At 41.8% G+C, this 20,414-nt stretch overlaps 1 protein-coding gene across 2 annotated transcripts in view; it reads right to left on the minus strand.

The window, feature by feature from the left end:
* LOC135491759 (ubiquitin-like modifier-activating enzyme ATG7) overlaps positions 1-20,414 on the minus strand; it is a 380,340-nt gene that overhangs the window by 3,447 nt on the left and 356,479 nt on the right. For both annotated transcript variants that reach the window (XM_064777886.1, XM_064777888.1), the window contains exon 16: positions 13,633-13,752. In XM_064777886.1, the coding sequence (XP_064633956.1) occupies positions 13,633-13,752 (120 nt within the window). The remainder of the gene's footprint in view (positions 1-13,632; positions 13,753-20,414) is intronic.

Genomic DNA, 20,414 nt, shown 5'->3' on the forward strand with positions numbered 1-20,414 from the left:
ATTATATCTTTGGACACATGGACAGCACATGTTGATTCTGCCCTCTGGCCAGGGTTGTGATTAAGGCGAGTTCTTGCGTCATAGACGCACTCCAAAACACTCCAAACGCAACGATCGGCATCACTCTGTGGCCACCGTCTGTGGCGCTGCAACTAGTCTCTGCACATGGCGCTAATCGCGATCACTCAGCTTGTTCTACGGGACTACAGACGCTACGCGAACAGAATCCATGCCAGGTATAGAGACTTGAGCGCGCGGGATGGGCAAGCCACGTGCAATCTGACAATGGTGGACTTGAGAAGTTGGCTGAAGAAAGCGCCAGTGAGAAGGCTATTGTACTAGGTTTAACGATTCTATTGCTGTCATCATCAACGGTACCAGCAGTGTTTGGGGCAATAGGTTGCCTAGCAGGAGTTTCAGCAAGCCTACTGAAGTAGATAGGGGATAACTCATGAGCTTATATTCGTCGTCTGGTGGTTCTGACTGTGATTGATAGGGTAGTGAGAAATAAATACTTCCAATGATTCAAAAGTAATGATTTTGCATATTTATTTATTCAGTGCAAGAATACATGTACCAAATACTGTCGTCCAACCCGCAGAAACTTTAACTACACACCAAAATATGGACTCCACCATTTTCCTTCTGGACTCATAAAATCAAGGTACTTGAAAAAAATTGAGTCCAAAGAAAATGGTGGAACTTACAGCAAAAAAAACCTTAATCACAACCCTGCTGGCAATGTTGTTCATGACCAGTTACTTAATTTGGTGAACTGCAGTTTCCAAACTATGGTGTTATTCCCGCTTATTCGAGGCCTAAACCAGAGAGTATCACACACTTAAACGGTTGAGAAACATGCTAAAGTTACACTCAAACGGCCAATTTACGCCAATAGACCTCTGTGACCCTGAAAAGTACATGTAGGTCAAATCAAAACCCGTAGGATATGAGATGTATCCCTGCTCAACATACCTACCATAGAAATATCATTGAAAACAAGTCACTAACTAGAAATATATAATGCAATTGGGGCAAATTGCGAATGTATGCCCCCGCTCTGGTGTGTTCGGTGTGTTAATATGTTCATTGCGCGCGTTATTTAGCCTATAAATATGAAATTGTGGCTAAAAGCGCACCTCGAATATAAGCGCAGTGCGCTTATAAGCGCATAAATACGATAATATCTTCTCTGTGGCGGTTTATGAAATTTTGTGGAGGCTCTCAAATAACATCCACAATAATATGGCTGTTGACTGGGCTAGTTGGTCTGACAATAGACATGCACGTGAACAGCAGAGGTTGGTTTTCCCTTTTACTCACTACAGAGGTGAAGCGTGGTCTATACTTTTTTTCGCCGTTGTCATCTCCTTGATCTTTTAAGTTTTTGCCGTTTCCAAGGCGATTGCCTGCTGGCAATTTACACAGAAGATCAGTGGGCAAGCTGTTGACCCTGTTACTGGAACAGCATCAATTATGCGATCGCCTGGAATCAGTCACAGAATATCTAGTACTCAGGAAGTTAAAGACTAGTCACTGCCGGGTAGCTAGTGCAATCTGCTAGAATCAGTCACAGAGTATCCATTGCTTACATGCTAATGAATAACAACTGTCAGGCTATTTATCCCTTCTCCTGGTGTCAGTCACAGAATATCCAATGCTCGGATATCAATGAATAGGAATTGCCTAGCTATTTATCTCATCTCCTGATGTCTGTCACAGAATATCCAATGCTCGGATATCAATGAATAGCAACTGCGTGGCTATTTATCTCATCTCTTATCTCATCTCATCTCAGCAAAAATCTAAGATGGCGGCTGGAGGACATTTTGGATTCTGGAATGCGCCCAAAATCGATAGAGAAACTCCCCTACTGAAGACCATTACACCACAAAAGTTTGAAGTGTGTCAAACCTCTAGTTCTTCAGTTAACAATCGGAATACCAAAATCTAAGTTGGCTGCTGGCAGCCATATTGGATTTTGGAACACGCCCAAAATTGATAGAGAGCATCCCCTGAATGACCATTGCACCACAAAAGTTTGAAGTGTGTCAAACCTCTAGTTCTTCAGTTAACAATCGGAATACCAAAATCTAAGTTGGCTGCTGGCAGCCATATTGAATTTTGGGTCAGGCCCAAAATCAACAGGGAACCTCCCCTACACAATCTCATCACACCACATAAGTTTCAGGTCTGTCACTCACTTGGTTCTTGAGTTACAGGTCGGAATGCGAAAAACCAAGTCGGGCCTGGCAGCCATCTTGGATTTCAGATCGGGCCCAAAATGGATAGGGAACCTCCCCTACACTAGGTAATAACACCACATAAGTTTCAGGTCTGTCACTCACTCGGTTCTTTATTTACGGGGCGGAATACAAATCACCAAGTCGGGGACCTGGTGGCCATCTTTGATTTCGGGTCTGGCCCAAAATCGATAGGGAACCTCCCCTACCATAGACCATTACACCACAAAAGTTTGAAGACTGTTGGACCTCTGGTTCTCCAGTTAACGAGCGGAATGCCAAAATCTAAGATGGTGGCTGGAGGCCATCTTTGATTTTGAGTCGGGCCCAAAATCGATAGGGAACCTCCCCTACCATAGACCATTACGCCACAAAAGTTTGAAGACTGTTGGACCTCCGGTTCTCCAATTAACGAGCGGAATGCGAAAATCTAAGATGGTGGCTGGCGGCCATCTTTGATTTCGGGTCGGGCCGAAAATCAATAGGGAACCTCCCCTACCATAGACCATCACACCACAAAAGTTTGAAGACTGTTGGACCTCCGGTTCTCCAGTTAACGAGCGGAATGTGAAAATCTAAGATGGTGGCTGGCGGCCATCTTTGATTTCGGGTCGGGCCGAAAATCGATAGGGAACCTCCCCTACCATAGACCATCACACCACAAAAGTTTGAAGACTGTTGGCCCTCTGGTTCTCTAGTAAACGAGCGGAATGCGAAAATCTAAGATGGCGGCTGGCGGCCATATTGGATTTTGGAACGCGCCAAAAAACAATAGGGACCCTTTGACACACTAGGCCTACACCCCCTAAAAATTTCAAGTCAGCCGAGCAAGGGGTTCTTGAGTTATAGTCTGGAATACAGTGCGGCGGACGCGGCGGCGGCGGCAGCCGGAAACCACCTAAGAACATAATGCCCCCACTTTAGCGGGGGCATAATAAGTGAGATATCACACTTTTTGTGTTTTATATATGACGAGATCGAGGCGACTCGCAATGTATGGCCCCACTCCGTGGGGAGCAGAGTCCACAGGCCTGTCTGAAGTTTCAGGTCTGTCACACACCTGGTTATTGAGTTATGGGGCGGATTGCCAAAAACCAAGTTGGTGGCCTGGCGGTCATTGTGGATTTTGGGTCGAACCTCCTCTACCCTCGGAAATCACATCACATAAGTTTCAGGTCTGTCACTTACTCACACGGTTCTCGAGTTATGAGGCGAATAAAAAAACAAAGATGGCGGCCATCTTGAATTTTGGGTCGGGTCTAAAACAAGAGGCCCAAGGGCCTGGCGCTCAGCTGAGTTGTTGCTGCGTTGTTCGTATATATTACATTACTCGTCAAACTCTACTAAACTAAGGACTCAAAGCCTAAGGATATTAGCTTCTGGATGTGTAACAGTGAATTGCGGTAGACTGGCGCAATCTACTTCAAGCAAGCTCCACCCTTGCAATGTGTGCGCAAACAGATAACCTAACCTATATTGGACCATCAATTCTACACACAGCAACATGATTCATCCTCAGCTGTTACCATGATGATGATGATGATGATCCTTTTCGCAAATTGGTCGTCTTCTGTCTTTCTTCCATACTTCAGTGCCACCGGATGTAGTCTGCCCTTGTGGAGGGATCCTTTCAGCACCGGGACACAAGAATCCATGCGAATTGAATCACATGGAGAGACTAGCCCAATCACCCGCTTTTGGCTGGGTAGAAATGGGTAAATCTCGCAGACTGGACCTTAAACTCTACTGCCGACGTGTGAGGCCGGTCTGACAGATGAGTAAGTGGGGTCCACCTAATGCAGAAGGCACCAGTTTCCCCAACTAAAAGGGAAACATTAACAAAATGCTCTACCCAACTCTATTATTGCCTAAAGGCCTGTGTACACTAGTAAAATATTAGCAACATTTTTACATTTCCAGTTGCAACAAATGTTGCAAAAATGTTGCGTAGTGTGTACAGAGCAAAACGCGTCTTACAACATGTTGTAAAATTGTTGCAAATTAAATGCAATGCAATTCTTTGTTGCATGTTGTAAAAATGTTGCAAACTCTTCAGCCAATCAGAAATAGGATTTGCGTCATGTGATCTACCGGAGTTCATGTGACTTGAACAAGAAGCAGGTATAGCAACTCTCAAGTGAGTGTCTTGCTTCGTAGGGTGATGAAACCTTTTCTAGAAGTTTTTGTATGACGGCTTGTCAGTCAGCCGCAACTCCTTTAGGCTGCGTATCCATAGGCTGTTCCGTGCCCTGCACAACATTCCCTTTTTACCGCCTGGCGCGCCACACGGACAATGAACCTTCGTTGGTGTTATTGATCGTTCCCATAGGTTATGCCGTGTCACATTGCGGGCATATATGCACTGTGGATTGGGAATATAGGCCCATATTGGGATTGAACATGTCCATTCTTTTGCGAGTGAACAACACGGAAGCAATGTCTGAGGCGAAATTAATTCAAGAGGTTCATCAACGGGAACTACTCTGGGACCCCGAAACTGATGATTATCATAACAAGCACGAACCTGTTATTTGTTGCTTAAAAGTCAGGTTTTATATACATGTACATGTCAATTTGATGTTGCAAGTGAAAATAAAAGTTACTTGTATTTTCATTTTCAATATTCATAAGTAATTGTCTTCTGAAATAATGACCGCGTGTGGATAAACGCGATTGACCGCTGCGAAATGAGGACTACAAAGGCCTACATGACCAAAAAAGGAATATCCAATGGAGACGCAGGGCATAGTGCCAGGTCACAAGGCTGTTACGCCATAACGCCACACTACACAAGGGCATACCCTATGGATACGCGGCCTTAACAGGCAGTGGTATGCCCCATCATCCACCCTCATTTTGATCCAGGGCCTGGTCCATATTCTCTTTGGTTATTTCGCCGCCTCTTCCGTCTCTCAATAATGACAGCTAAAATTGCTGCAGAAGCACTCAAAACACATCTTCTCTCCTTGGAATCATCCATTTTCCCTCCAAAATACCTATTTCCCTTTGTTCCCACTAAAAAGTTTGCAACAATTTACCAACATGTTGTAAAAATGTTGCTAATTTGTTGCAATTTTGTTGCTAGTGAACACAGGGCCTTGAAGAGCTTGTTGCAAAATTGTTGTAAAAATGTTGGTAAAATGTTGGTAAAATGTTGCTAATATTTTACTAGTGTACACCCTGCTTAAGTCAAGTGAAACTCTTAACAAACCTTAGCTGCCACCATTGAAATGTCGATAAAAATGATAGCAAGTAAAAACTTTAAACAGATAGACTTGATTTTTTTAACCAACTGCCACATGCGGTTTTCTTTATTTAGTAAATTTTGAGGTAAGTATTACAGAATGAAATACTTGAATACTAGAATTGCCTGGCTCTTCTGATGATTGCACTGGTGAACACCGAAGTCGATGGGATGTGCAAAGTCATAGCTCGATCCTCTCTCTTGGTCATCTTTGAGATGTGGTCACCAAATATGTTCAAATGCAGCTGCAGATCATTCCTGTCCTGCAAAACATGATGAGGAGATAACATTTTAATTTTGATCGAATAGGTAAGCTAGCCAAGTTTTATAAGCCCCCCTTTAGGAGGGGCTCTTAAGATACACGTGTGTGTGGGAGTATATACTGATTTGATGAGAAATAAAGAGAGTAAATATTGTATATCCTACAAACAATTTTTTTTGGTATTTTTCTGAATTAACTCCGTTGAGTTTACCGATTTCTCCGCGATCTTCCGGTGGTGGTTGCTATCCCATTGATTGAAATCAATTTAAATCTTCATGGGAATTCGCTACATCATATGCCTAAGAAATTGGCCAATTATATTAATATTTTTATTAGAGAAATATCCGTCCTAAATAATGACAGAAAAGGGTGGTTTATTTCAAATTTGTGTCGACATGATCGAGGTCACGTGACATAAAAACAAAACAATCGCACACACCCGTCCAAAAAAGGCACTTTAAGAAAAACAAATACGTTTTTCCAGCTTAAAACCACACTGACGACTAAGTTATATTGGTCTTCTGCCCAAATCTGAAGTATCAATATGAATCACAAACTAGAACTAGCTCTATTTAGCAAAAGTTGCGTGAAAAATTCGGGTGAGCGACGTACATTCTGTACCCTAGCGGCCAATAAATAAACTACTTTCAGCCGTCTGCTCCGGTCTCGTTAGGGAGTTTTTCCCAAATGTACGCGATGATGACGTGCCCATTAACAGGACGTAACATCTATTTTAAAATGCGTTTCGAAAGTGAATGCATGAAGACAACCCATTTACCGTGAATAAGGACAATCACAATGTATTACATTACCAAAACAAAAATGTGTCGGAAGGAACTATAATTACTATGGATGGTCCCATCGCACCCCCCCTCCAGCAGTATGACACAGAAGGGCTAGTTGACTGTCCACCGGGGGGGTTTGGGGGGAGCTTCCCCCCAACGCACTGGTAAAAACCTATGTCGACGGAGGGGGGTTTGGGGGGTGTCCCCCCATTGTAACAGCTGTAGTTGTTCGAGCTTGCACTTAACATATGCTCGTAGGGGGGTTCGGGGGAGCTCTTCCGACCTAAAGGGGGGGCTCACTAAGTCCTTGACTTTACATATTAGGGAGCTCTTAAGCGAGCTTTATGGTTAAGGGTCGAATGTGTGTGTGTATACCGTCAACGAAAAAAACTTGACCCGGTTGACCGGAACCAGAAAACCTCTGCACCCAGGTGACATTTTTGCACGCGAATCGTATACGCTAATGCACAGCAATTTACCTGGGGAGAGATTTTCTTTTTCCAAACAATTCAGCGGGACGCTACGATGTTTACGCAGAGAAGCCGCTGTTCGGTTGAAGATTTCGTCAAAACAGGGCCGAATCAAAGTGTAACGATACCCTGGGGCGAATCGAAATGCATTAAACAACAAGCTGCATCGCTGCCAGAGATTATTTTTCTCTTTCCGCGACGAAATCGTGCTTTGAACTGGCAAAATTCCGCAAAAGATTTTCCGTCTGCTAACTTTTCCGTAGTTTCAAGCGCACCAACATGATCGGTCCGGGGCTGCCCGTTTCGACGACGATTTCGTCAATATCATGGGGTGTGACAATATGTCAACGGTCTGGTTCCATTAATAATGCAATAATCTTGAAAGTACATTGGTCTCAATGTCTATTTCCCCGTTTCCATGTCAAAATCCTACCGTGAAACCTGAAACCACTCGTCCACAACACTGGCCATTTTAATTTTCCGTAGAAAGCGCATGCGCACTTAACTTAAACGCACGCGCTACCCTCAGGTCTCACAAGCCGGTGCGGAGGCCAGGCCTACCTGCCTCCAAAAATGACGCGACGTCATTTCATGCATACCCCTGTTCCAGCGGCTGTAGACTTGGCAGTACGTTACTCTCACACAAACCAATACATTTCTGAATAGCATATCTCTTGTATTGTAGAATACATCTGACCAAGTTTGACCAAGTGATCAGGTGTTAATCTTGAAGTTATAAGGCATAGAGGTGAAATTTTTTCAAATTTGCGTTATACAGGGTGTCTCATGCATTGTGCTACATCAGTCTATGCATGACTGTATGTCTAGGCGACGTTGGTCTTTTTGAATTAGAATATAAATCTTAATTACACTTGGGTCTTGGGATCATTATGCTTATCTCCGGGCAAAAATACATATCCTTCTCCTGTTGTGTTTAGTTTCCCACATTCTCCCCACTTATTTTCTATACTGCGACAGCGTCTACTGGGTCAACTGCCATGATGGCATCATCCTAACTATATCCCCCCTCTCCCACCCACCAACTACTCGCCATCAATCATTGACATTGTGTGCTAGCCAACTGCTTCTTCGGTAAACTGCCATGATGGCATCATCCTAACTATATAACCCCCCCCCCCCCCCACCGAGTCTTCTCGCTTACCAGCCCTATTAACGAAGAGCTCCCTATCAAGGCCCGAGCCTTCCTCATATTATCAAATACAAGGCCAACAACAACTGATAAGGCGCTAGGGCCGAATGATCAAGGAAGTTCATTGATATGATTGGGAATACATTGTGATAAGAGTGATGAATCGGCCCCGTTTGAAGCATTGTGCTATGTACAGTGTGCAAGTGTCAGTGTGTATCCGCTATCGCATTTATTGTTTGTTGACATTTCAAATCGCTGGAGTCGATCCTCAATTACACTGTTTATGTACATTGGCAACCTTACCCGATGATATCAGAACGATGTTTATTATTGTCTTGTTTATTCACATTAGTTCTGCTGTGTGACAAGAGTTATTTGTTGAGAAATCCATGATTTAAAGCCGGACTTTGACATCGTTTCTCAGACCAACCAAGCTGCATTTCGCAGATCGTTTTTCAACGATCGTCGACGAACTATTTCAAATTAATCACATCCAATTAAACAATCCAAGCCTTCCCTAATGTCATCAACATGCAATAACACAAGCAGCCAAATATTATCGCCTATGAAATTGTGAATTTAATGAGAACTTACCTCTGAATTGACAGAACGCGATCTATTCCATAGCATGGTCTCCTTACGTCTGAACTGCGCAGACTCGAGACGTGACGTTCGCTGCACGTGTGATTGGACGTGGGATAACTCGCGCGAAATTTAAAATGCTCTTCTTGGAGGGTGCTCACTAAATTGCGCCAGTAACACCACCTGGTGAGAAATTCATGAACTACGCCTATTGATAATGAAAGAGAAAGCTTTGCTCTATAAAATTAGATTTGATTCATGATCCCCAACTGAGAAATCAGCTGCTGGAAAAGTTTTTGGAAAATTTCGCTCGGTGCCACCTAGTGGCCAAACCGCTCATCCTGCCGGACCCACATTTGGTCTATTCAGGAGTCCTGAAGGGTCTCAAAGCCTCAGACGGAAAATCTATCGCCTATCCGCCATAGTTTTGAAACGTGCCTGTTTAACGGACAGACAGACAGACAGACAGACAGACAGACAGACAGACAGACGGACACTCATTCTACCATTTACTCATATGAATAGCTCAGCTTTTCAGCTGAGCTAAAAAGGGAACCTTTCCCTATCCACCCGATTACACCATAGAAATTAGAGATCAGTCAGGCCACCTGTTCTTGAGTTATAGTCAGGAATGCGAAATCCAAGATGGCGTCCTGGTGGCCATATTGAATTTTAGAGCGCAACCAAAATCGATAGGGAACCTCCCCTCATACACCCTATTACACCATAGAAATTAGAGATCAATCGGGCCACCTGTTCTTGAGTTACAGTCCGGAATGGGAAGTCCAAGATGGCCTCCTGGCGGGGATATTGAATTTCGGAGCGCTACCAAAATTGATTGGGAACCCCATTATACCATAGAAATAAGAGATTAATCAGGCTACCTATTCTTGAGTTATAGTCCGGAATGCAAAATCCAAGGAATTTCGGAGCACGACCAAAATCGACAGGGAACCTCCCCCACCCATCCCAGTACACCATAGAAATTAGAGATCAATCAGGTCACCTGCTCTTGAGTTATAGTCCAGAGTGCGAAATCCAAGATGGAGTCTGTCGGACATCTAGTTCTTCAGTTAACAATCGGAATACAAAAATCTAAGTTGGTGGCTGGTGGCCATATTTGATTTTGGATCGCGCCCCAAATCAGTAGGGAACCTCCCCTACCATAGGCCATTACACCACAAAAGTTTGAAGTCTGTCGGACATCTGGTTCTTCAATTAACGAGCGGAATGCAAAAATCTAGGATGGCGGCTGGTGGCCATATTGGATTTTTGAACGTGCCCAAAATCAATAGGGACCCTTTAACACACTAGGCCTACACCCCCTAAAAATGTCAAGTCAGCCGAGCAAGGGGTTCTTGAGTTATAGTCTGGAATTCAGTGCCGCGGCCAGAAACCACCCAATTATGGCGGGGGCATAATAAGTCAGATATTACAATTTTTACCTTTTTTAGTTTTGGCTCCCTGGTGGCCAAGTTGAAAATCAGATCACACCGAAATTCTGTGTCAGTGGTTAGCCCACACTTTTTGTATTGGTTGGTTCGTGGACCCACCGCTAGGGAAAACAGCATTTATAAGAAAACAATAACATAACTTTTTTTGCAATTTCCTGTTCGCTGCCCAAAAAATTGTCAAAAAGTGGAAACAAATTTTTGTCCCGCCCGCCACTCCAATTATTTTTGTCATCGAGAATACTTTTTCCAATGTTTTTTTAACGATCCGTCGCCTCCGCAAATTTTCCGCGCTCTTGTTTTTCCCTGTCCAAGTCTTGATCAACCTTGCCTGTCCATTCCCACTGCACAGTAAGGCATGCCATGTGCATCACCGTAGACTGAACGAGTGAGACTGTATTAACATCAAAATGGAGTGGTTCATGGTAGGGAGGAAATCGGGGGGGGGGGGGGGGAAATGCATCAAAAATCTTGTTTCTGGGGAGGGGTGTGAGACAGTAGGGGATATCATATTTATTTTCAAATGCATTTTTATTTTTATTTCGCCCTCCTCTCAACAAGGGCTGAGCAAAAAATCTGAGAACCGACGTCTGGCCTCATATGATGTAGGGAGTAATGTGTTCCAAATTTCAAGCTCATCGCTTTGGTGATTAAGAAATGCACCATAATTACACTCAAACAGCCAAATTACGCCACTTGACCTCTGTGACCTTGAAAATTAGGTCAAATCAAAAACCTATATGATATGTGATGTATCCTTGACAGGAGAACCTACCAAAAACATTTTATCAAAAACAAGTTTTTTATCAAAAATGAAACGGCCAGGGGCCATTGTGCTCACCGTATACATCTTTTATTAGGCAGGATCATGCTTAGTTTAGAGGTGAATATGGTGAACACAATCAGGCATGAAGACTTTTTTTAGATGTGTATTGATGTCAAGTAATAAGACAGGGCAGTATATATAAGTTTATGATCCAACCAATAATTGTCTATGACATCAACAAGATCAATATCGTGTGATTGCTAAGAGTCCCTGCAATAAAAAATTCATCGAAAAAAAGTCATTAATAAGCGAGATATTGCACGTCCTACTTTTTCAGTTTTGACCCCCTGGTGGCCAAATCAAGAATCAGATCAGGCCAAAATTCGGTGTCAGAGAATATCTGATGTAGGGGGTTACATGTACCAACTTTCAAGTTCATAGCTTTAGCAGTTAAGAAACGTGCCATAGTTACACTCGAACGGTCAATTTACGCCATTTGACCTCTGTGACCTAGAAAAGGAGGTCAAATCCAAAAATCATAGGAAATGTGATGTATCCTTGCTAGGAGTCCCTGCCATAAAATTTTATCGAAAACAATTCACTCAAATAGGCAAGATATTGCACTTCTTCCTTTTTCCGTTATGGCCCCCTGGTGGCCGAATAAAGAATCAGATTAGGCCAAAATTCGATATCAGACATTATCTGATGTAGGGGGTTATATGCACCAAGTTTCAAGCTCATAGCTTTACTGGTTAAGAAACGTGCCATAGTTTACACTCTAACAGCCAATATTTACGCCATATGACTTCTGTGACCTTGAAAAGTAGGTCAAATTGAAAACCCGTAAAATATGTGATGTATTCTTCCAAACAGTACAGTACCATAAGAATTTTATCGAAAACAAGTCACTTATAAGCGAGATATCACACTTTTTAGATTTCCACTTTTGGCCCCCTGGTGGCAAAGTTAGGAATCAGATCGAACCAAAATTCAGCGCCAGAGGCTATGTGATATAGGGGGTTATATGTACCAAGTTTCAAGTTCATAGCTTTAGTGGTTAAGAAACGTGCCATAGTTTACACTCTAATGGCCAATTTACGCCATATGACCTCTGTGACCTTGAAAAGTAGGTCAAATTGAAAACCCGTATAATATAAAATGTATATTTGCTATGAGTACCTACAACAAAAGTTTTATCGAAAACAAGTCACTTATAAGCGAGATATCACACTTTTTAGATTTCCACTTTTGGCCCCCTGGTGGCAAAGTTAGGAATCAGATCGAACCAAAATTCAGCACCAGAGGCTATGTGATATAGGGGGTTATATGTACCAAGTTTCAAGTTCATAGCTTTAGTGGTTAAGAAACGTGCCATAGTTTACACTCTAATGGCCAATTTACGCTATATGACCTCTGCAACCTTGAAAACAAGGTCAAATTAAAAACCCGTATAATATAAAATGTATATTTGCTATGAGTACCTACAACAAAAGTTTTATCGAAAACAAGTCACTAATAAGCGAGATATCACACTTTTTAGATTTCCACTTTTGGCCCCCTGGTGGCAAAGTTAGGAATCAGATCGAACCAAAATTCAGCACCAGAGGCTATGTGATATAGGGGGTTATATGTACCAAGTTTCAAGTTCATAGCTTTAGTGGTTAAGAAACGTGCCATAGTTTACACTCTAATGGCCAATTTACGCCATATGACCTCTGCGACCTTGAAAACAAGGTCAAATTAAAAACCCGTAAAATATAAAATGTATATTTGCTATGAGTACCTACAACAAAAGTTTTATCGAAAACAAGTCACTAATAAGCGAGATATCACACTTTTTAGATATCGACATTTGGCCCCCTGGTGGCCAAACAGAGAATCAGATCGGACCGAAAATCAGTGTCAGAGGTCAGCTGACCTAGGGCATTCTGTGTACAAAGTTTCAAGTTCATAGCCCTAGCAGTTAAGAAACGTGCCACTGTTAGGATACGACGACGACGACGACGACGACGACGACGACGACGGACACAGCGCTATCGTATAGACTCCCCTTACGGTGAGCCAATGAGAGATATCACACTTTTTAGCTTTCCACTTTAGGCCGCCTTGTGGCTGAGTGAAGAATCAGATCCGACCGAAATTCAGTGTCAGAGGTCACCTGACCTTGGGGTCCTGTGTACAAAGTTTCAAGTTAATGGTGCTATTGGTTAAGAAACGTGCCACTGTTTTTGAAACGGGATACAGATGACAACAACGGACAACGAATGTTGTGAATGAATAAGCTAGAAAACCAGGGGCTGAAAGCGGGTGGCCAAGGGGTAAAAACCATGATGGTAGGCAAAGGGTCAAGTGCTCCACGTATGCTCATTTTGCTCATTATTATCCTGAAAACCTTGACAGTGTATCTAGTCGTACTACCTCCATACTGTAATTGCATACAACTAGGATTTTATCTGTCTCATGAATACAATGAATCTGCAAATTTCATATGAAATTAATTTCCTTACATCGATAGCCAAGATACCAAGTAAACATTAACGAGGTCAACTAAAGTGGATTGCACGTCATGTACCAGACTTCTTTTAATTTGTTGCCTAAGTAGTTTCTTTGAAATGAAACTATGACTAAAGGCAATGTTTGAAATTCTGCCAGTCATTGACAGATTTTAAGCAATTATACCTCAATATCCTGAGTGTCCAGATGCAACTTTGTCAATCCTGTGAGGTCCTCAAGGTAGCTTGGTGAGTTGAACGCCTTCAACAAGAATTCAAATCCATGCTGCAAGTATTCCTGACAAACCTAAAATAGAAATGATAATTCTCATAAAACTATTCAACCCTTTGACACCCGACCCTAATCGCAGAGGCTGTTTTTGAGTGTGGTGACATCCATGGAATTTTTTTTCGCGTCTTTATTCCTTGGTATATAATCATAACTCTAATTGGGACTGGACAATGTTCAGGCTTTAAAAATGTGGTCATGAGTTTGTGATCTAATAATTTTTTTTATTCAGATCGCTAGTGATATCGAGGATGTAATAAACCCACAATATGTGTTGTGCACATAATATACTGAATTGGCCAATATCTCCGGGGCGCAATTTCACATCGACAAAAATTCCTACCATTAACAGAAAATCGCCGGTCCTGCTATTCCGATAATCCCAAGGATTGTTTTATGATTGAACGAAAATAGTCAGTATCAATTATTCGAATGCATCAGGCATCGCTGTCAATTTGGCGTCAATGCCTGAACAGAGTTCATATCAAATTTTTCATGGTAGTTTTTTAACTGATCGCCCGAAAATAGTCGGTATCAATTATTCGAATGCATCAGGCATTGCCACCAATTTGGCGTGACTGTCTGAACAGGGTACTGAGTTCATATTGAATTTTTCGTGATATTTTTTTAACTGATTGCCAGAATATAGTTGATATCAATTATTCGGATGCTAAAGGCAGCGCTGTCAATTTGGCATCATTGCCTGAACAGGGGGGTACAGAAATCATATCGAATTTTTCATGGTATTTTTTTTTTAACTGATCGCCAGAAAATAGTCGGTAGGCCCAATCAATTATTCGAATGCATCACCCAGAGCCTAAATCTTACCGATTAAATTACAATTAAATTACTAATTAAATTAGCTATATATCGGTAATAAATTAGTAAAAAAAATCTTAGCAATTAATTTCTTGGTAATTTATTGGTCAGATAAATCCAAACAATTGAAAAATTGGTAATTTCTTTGTAAGATAAAGATTAGAACAAAAATTAGTAATTTTTTTCTTCATAATAAATTACCTATTTATATCTTGTAAATTTTTTTCTGACAAGAATCTTATTAAAATAATAATAAATACAGCATATTATAGTGCCATGTCCAAGCTCTGGGCTTGCTCCGGGGCACTGTACAGAGATTATAGCATTTTAAAATGTCCATTGCGAAAATAAATTTACAAAGATGAATATCTTAACAAGTAAAAAGTAAAAATAGCATCGCAAAGCGAGCATAGCCCCTCAGCCTATTAAGGTTGATAGTGAGATAATGGTGAAGTTGAGGATGTGAGTGTGGCGGCCATATTGAATTTCGAATCGCGCTGATTTTCGAAAGGAACCTTCCCCTTACAAAACTGCATTAGGCCTTCACCCACTAAAAGTTGATTCCATCCTCAAAGCCGTTCTCCTCGAAATTGACTGAAACCGATTTCAAGCACGTTGCCCTGCTGACCATATTGAGAATCAGAACGAGCCGGTTTTCAAATGGAATCTTCCTCTAGTCACCCCCAACGTACATACCAAAAATGAATTTGATCAGATGAACGGTTCTCCTCGAAATTGACGGAAACCGATTTCAAGCACACCGCCCTAGTGGCCATATTGAGAATTTGAACGAGCCCGTTTTAGAAAGGAACCTTCCTCTAGACACTCCCAACATACATACCAAAAATGAATTTGATCGGACAAACTGTTCTCCTCGAAATTGACGGAAACCAATTTCAAACACGCCGCCCTAGTGGCCATATTGAGAATCAGAACGAGCCGGTTTACAAAAGGAACTTTCCTCTAGACACCCCCAACGTACATACAAAAAATGAATTTGATCGGACAAACGGTTCTCCTCGAAATTGACGGAAACCAATTTCAAACACGCCGCCCTGGTGGCCATATTGATAATCGGAACAAGCCCGTTTTTGAAAGGAACCTTCCTCTAGTCACCCCCAATGTACATACCAAAAATTGAATTGATATTCAAAGCCGTTCTCCTCGAAATTGACGGAAACCGATTTCAAGCACGCCGCCCGAGAGGCCATATTGATAATCGGAACGAGCCTGTTTTCAAACGGATCCTCGCTCTAGTAACCCTCGACGTACATACCAAAAATGAATTCAATCGGACGAACGGTTCTCTTCGAAATTGACAGAAACCAATTTCAAACACGCCGCCTTGGTGGCCATATTGATAATCGGAACGAGCCCGTTTTCAAAAGGAACCTTCCTCTAGTCACCCCCAATGTACATACCAAAAATTTAATTGATTGTCAAAGCCGTTCTCCTAGAAATCGACGGAAACCAATTTCAAACACGCCGCCCTGGTGGCCATATTGATAATCGGAACAAGCCGGTTTTCAAAAGGAATTTTCCTCCTGACACATCCAACGTACATACAAAAAATGAATTTGATCGGACAAACGGTTCTCCTCGAAATTGACGGAAACCAATTTCAAACACGCCGCCCTGTTTGCCATATTGATAACTGGAACAAGCCTGTTTTCGAAAGGAACCTTCTTCTAGTCACCCCCAATGTACATACCAACAAGAGGCCCAAGGGCCTGGCGCTCAGCTGAAATGGATAGGTGAAGGCAAGGGCCAAGTGTGTGTCGGTACCGTTATTATGAGGCAACGTGAAGCTATAACGTCTAGCACGCAGAAGTGCTGATGCGAAAGACCTTCTTGCTATATCAGTGCATGCTGAAGTACTGAGTTGACGTCACCCTGGTATTATGACGTAAAGTCATTTCTATTGCCGTTGCAGTAGTGGGGTGTGTGATGACGTCAAGGAGTTGTGTGGTGACGTCAAAGAGTGGAGTCCTTGTCTTCATGCAGCGTAGGTGGAACTAATAACATGCACATGGACACAAGGTACATAATTATTACAGTGTATTTTGTGAGGTGGGGCCTGGTGCTTTACAATGGTCAAATGAACCGACTGTTGTCTGGACATTTATGAAGTGGATGCAGCCAAATGTTTGGGACGGTCTTTTTTGTATGTGAAGAAAAGAAGATAAAGAGTTGGTTAACAAAATGAACTTTATTGGTGCGGCAGATATTTGATGCCTTTCGGCAGATATTTGAAGCGCCTTGCGGCAGATATTTGATAACGCTCTCCGGGAATGGAAAGCAGTAAAACGAGTAAGCACACCTTACTCTGAATGTGGGAACAGCAAGTGCTTTCCTGGACTTGAAATGTGCCAACGACTCCTCTTGCAATAACCAACAACAGTTGATCTGTAAAAAAAGAGAAGAGAAATTAACACTGACTGAATAAAAAAGGGTGACATAGACGGGGAAATGTACACCACCGGATACAGTCTGTGCTTGATCAGGCATCGGTCAGATGATATCCTGAACAAGGCATCTATGGAAGCAAATCCAGAAAGAGACTTAACCTTCGAAGGGCACACTTATTACTCAGTGAAAAGTCAGTCCTGTGGGCTGTTTTCCAATTCAAAATAAAAGTGTAACCTCTTTAAATTAGTCTCACAGACTGAACCATAACACTCAACAGCCAACCGTGCCCATATGATGTGAGCCGAGAGCTGGGCTTAAAGATGAGCGAGTGGTGTACTACATTTTGAAAATTGTCTATCGTCTACGACATGTGACAGAACAGGATCTAGTGGACTTAATGATGAGGTACTATCAAATAAGGTGTCCATCAAATGAATCATGAGGGCCTGTTGAGTTATACTCTAAGCCTGTCCTATAGGGCTTGGCTATGGTTTTTGTCTTTTTTACAGCTACAGTACGAGGGTTGCTAATATGCAAGTTGCAAGTTGCAAGAAGGAAATGCAAGTTGCAAGTAGGAAATGCAAGTTGCAAGTTGAAAATGCAAGTTGCAAGTTCGAAATGCAAGTTGCAAGTTCGAAATGCAAGTTGCAAGTAGGAAATGCAAGTTGCAAGTTGGAAATGCAAGTTGCAAGTTGCGCAAGTTACAAATATATTTTCATGAAAATTACAAAGATCCCTTCACAAAGTTCAACCAGCTAAAGCCCACAACAAATAAAGGTTTGTTTTTTTATGTAAACAGTTTCTCAACCAAGTGATGAAGAACCTTGTCAATGAACAACATTCTAATTGTTTATATAGAAATCAAAAGACTTCCTGTTACTTTAAATCGAGGAACCAGTTTCTTCACTGGAATCGTATTGAAGATCCAAGGAATTTACTCTAAAGGGAAACTGAAACATGATTATTTGCATGATTTTGTTCAGTCTGTGTTCAGTAGACTCAATAATTTAGTCTGGGGTCACCGCAAAACCCACTCTATCCCCTGTTTGTGTGAGTAGGTGCGAAGATAGACGACTGGATTAACGGGTAGTGTTCAGATGCTGAAAGTTGCCAGCTGCCTTGATTAGGAGGGTGAACTGCATGCCAGAGTCACAGAATAAGGCGTCAATGGCCATCTTATAATCCAGATATGCATCATACGCCAATCTTGTTGATAATACATGTATGGTGTACATACTATACGATAGATTGATTTGACAAAGCCTGCTAGACCTTTTTAAACACGAGAGCACAGTATCAACCCCCTATCAAGTTGACACGTTGGGAAAGTTTCATGAGCACATGTCCATTGGTATTTCCGCAAAGTCCCGTAGTCTATTCTTTTAATAGTATAGATAGATGGAGAACACAACATAGAAAATAACCCAGGACATGTTCACCTCACAATGACCATGGAATAGAAAATGGAATAGACACGTCAATATTTAAATGTGGGTTTAAAGAGTTTACTGAAGAAACCCAATACTGGCCTACCAGATCTTTTCCTGCCAGACAGTCTACCTCGAGTAGGCCTACCAGTAACATGGCATAAGCAATCTACTTTGAGTGCTACATTGCATAAGATTTTCAATTTGATTGATTGAAACTTGCAACTTGCATTTTCAACTTGCAACTTGCATTTTCAACTTGCAACTTGCATTTTCAACTTGCAACTTGCATTTTCAACTTGCAACTTGCATTTTCAACTTGCAACTTGCATTTTCAACTTGCAACTTGCATTTTCAACTTGAAACTTGCAACTTGCAGAAAAGAAACCCATGCACAGCGCAGTGTACAGACAGTACAGGATTGCAAACCAAAAACATGAGCATTGCTGCGTAACGAAACTGCAGTGGGATTCATACTACGATGTCATAATGTGACTTTCAAAATAATTGTAAACAAACGTAAATGGCGAAATTTGTTGCAAAATTGCCATCCATAACAACTCAGGGACTGTAGCCAAAATGGCCGACGGCGAATTCTCCGGTCGCTAGCGCAGTCCATAAACAAGCATCAATTTTACCAACTTTGGGCGCAAGCTTGGTCATCAAAGTTACAGAACTGTTAGAAATACATCCAAACAACATATATATATACAGTTAAAAGTGCATAAAAATCCCGTTTCAACCTCCGGGCGCTACCTTTTTTTCTCCGCCAGACGCCGGGCCCTACCGGTCGTTATTTAGTGCGACCGCCACCAGAGTGTTTATCACGATCTTTCGCCGTTTTAATTGCGCGTTTTAGGCAGATTAATCAATTATTACATGCATGCATTATATATCACCGAAATGATAATTGCGTAGGCTATTTGAAACTAAGTTCAGATATTATTTTTGATCTTTGAATTGAATTTAGGCGAGTGATTTTTGACACCCGGTCGACATATCAGGACTTGCAAAATTCACGCGAGATCGCTTGCTTCATCGGCACGTTTGAAAACCGAATTTTACAAATTCTACAAATATTTATCACATACCATATGTATCACCACAAAGGTAACTCTCTAGACTATTTGAAACCAAGTTCAGATACTTATTTTCACAAAATTTCGAAGCTATGCAAGCGATTTTTCAGTGGTAGAGATCGACGGAAACAAATTTCTCGCTCTAAAATGACATGAGACGAGCACCAACTTTCGCTAATTTGTGCACAAAATTTCCGCAATATTATAAAAAACTATCGATAAATCTGAATTATATAGACTCTTTTTTCAGTTCCTAAACAAATTTCAGGTACATGGTCATGTTGATTAAAAGAGTATCAACTGATTGAACATGAGAAAGTTCACTCATCTTCATTGAAGCAGCGACTACCGCCATTTTTAAATGATGGCATCTCTTCTATCGATCGGCCAATCAGCGGCACTGCTTGCAAAAAGTTGAGCCACCGCCAAATTTGAAATCGCCAAAATTCAGTCAATGTGCCTGCAGCGCCAACTGGCGGTGAAAACTATATTAATTCCATTAAAAGTAAAAAAATTAAAAATATTAAAAAATATTCAGCCACATTTGAAAACAATATTTGCTCTGTGGACCGAGGTAAAAAGGGAAAGAAATCTAAACGCGAAATGACCTCATTCTCTTAATACAGGTCGGATCGCGCTGATTTTTCGTGTTTTGAGTTCACCTTGGGCAACTCCTAATTTAGCACCGTCAACGAAGTGGCTAGGCCTTCCCAATCAGAAATGTCCAATTTTGTCCACAGATGGGTCCCTAGATGGATGGATGGATGGATGGATGGATGGATTGCAGGACGGACACCATTTGAACAGCTATTCTACTAGCTCCGCTGACTTTGTCAGCTGAGCTAAAAATTGAATTGATATTCAAAGCCGTTCTCCTCGAAATTGACGGAAACCAATTTCAAGCACGCCGCCCTAGAGGCCATATTGATAACCGGAACGAGCCTGT

This window comes from Lineus longissimus, chromosome 7 (assembly GCF_910592395.1).
Source record: "Lineus longissimus chromosome 7, tnLinLong1.2, whole genome shotgun sequence".
NCBI classification, from domain to species: Eukaryota; Metazoa; Nemertea; class Pilidiophora; order Heteronemertea; family Lineidae; genus Lineus; species Lineus longissimus.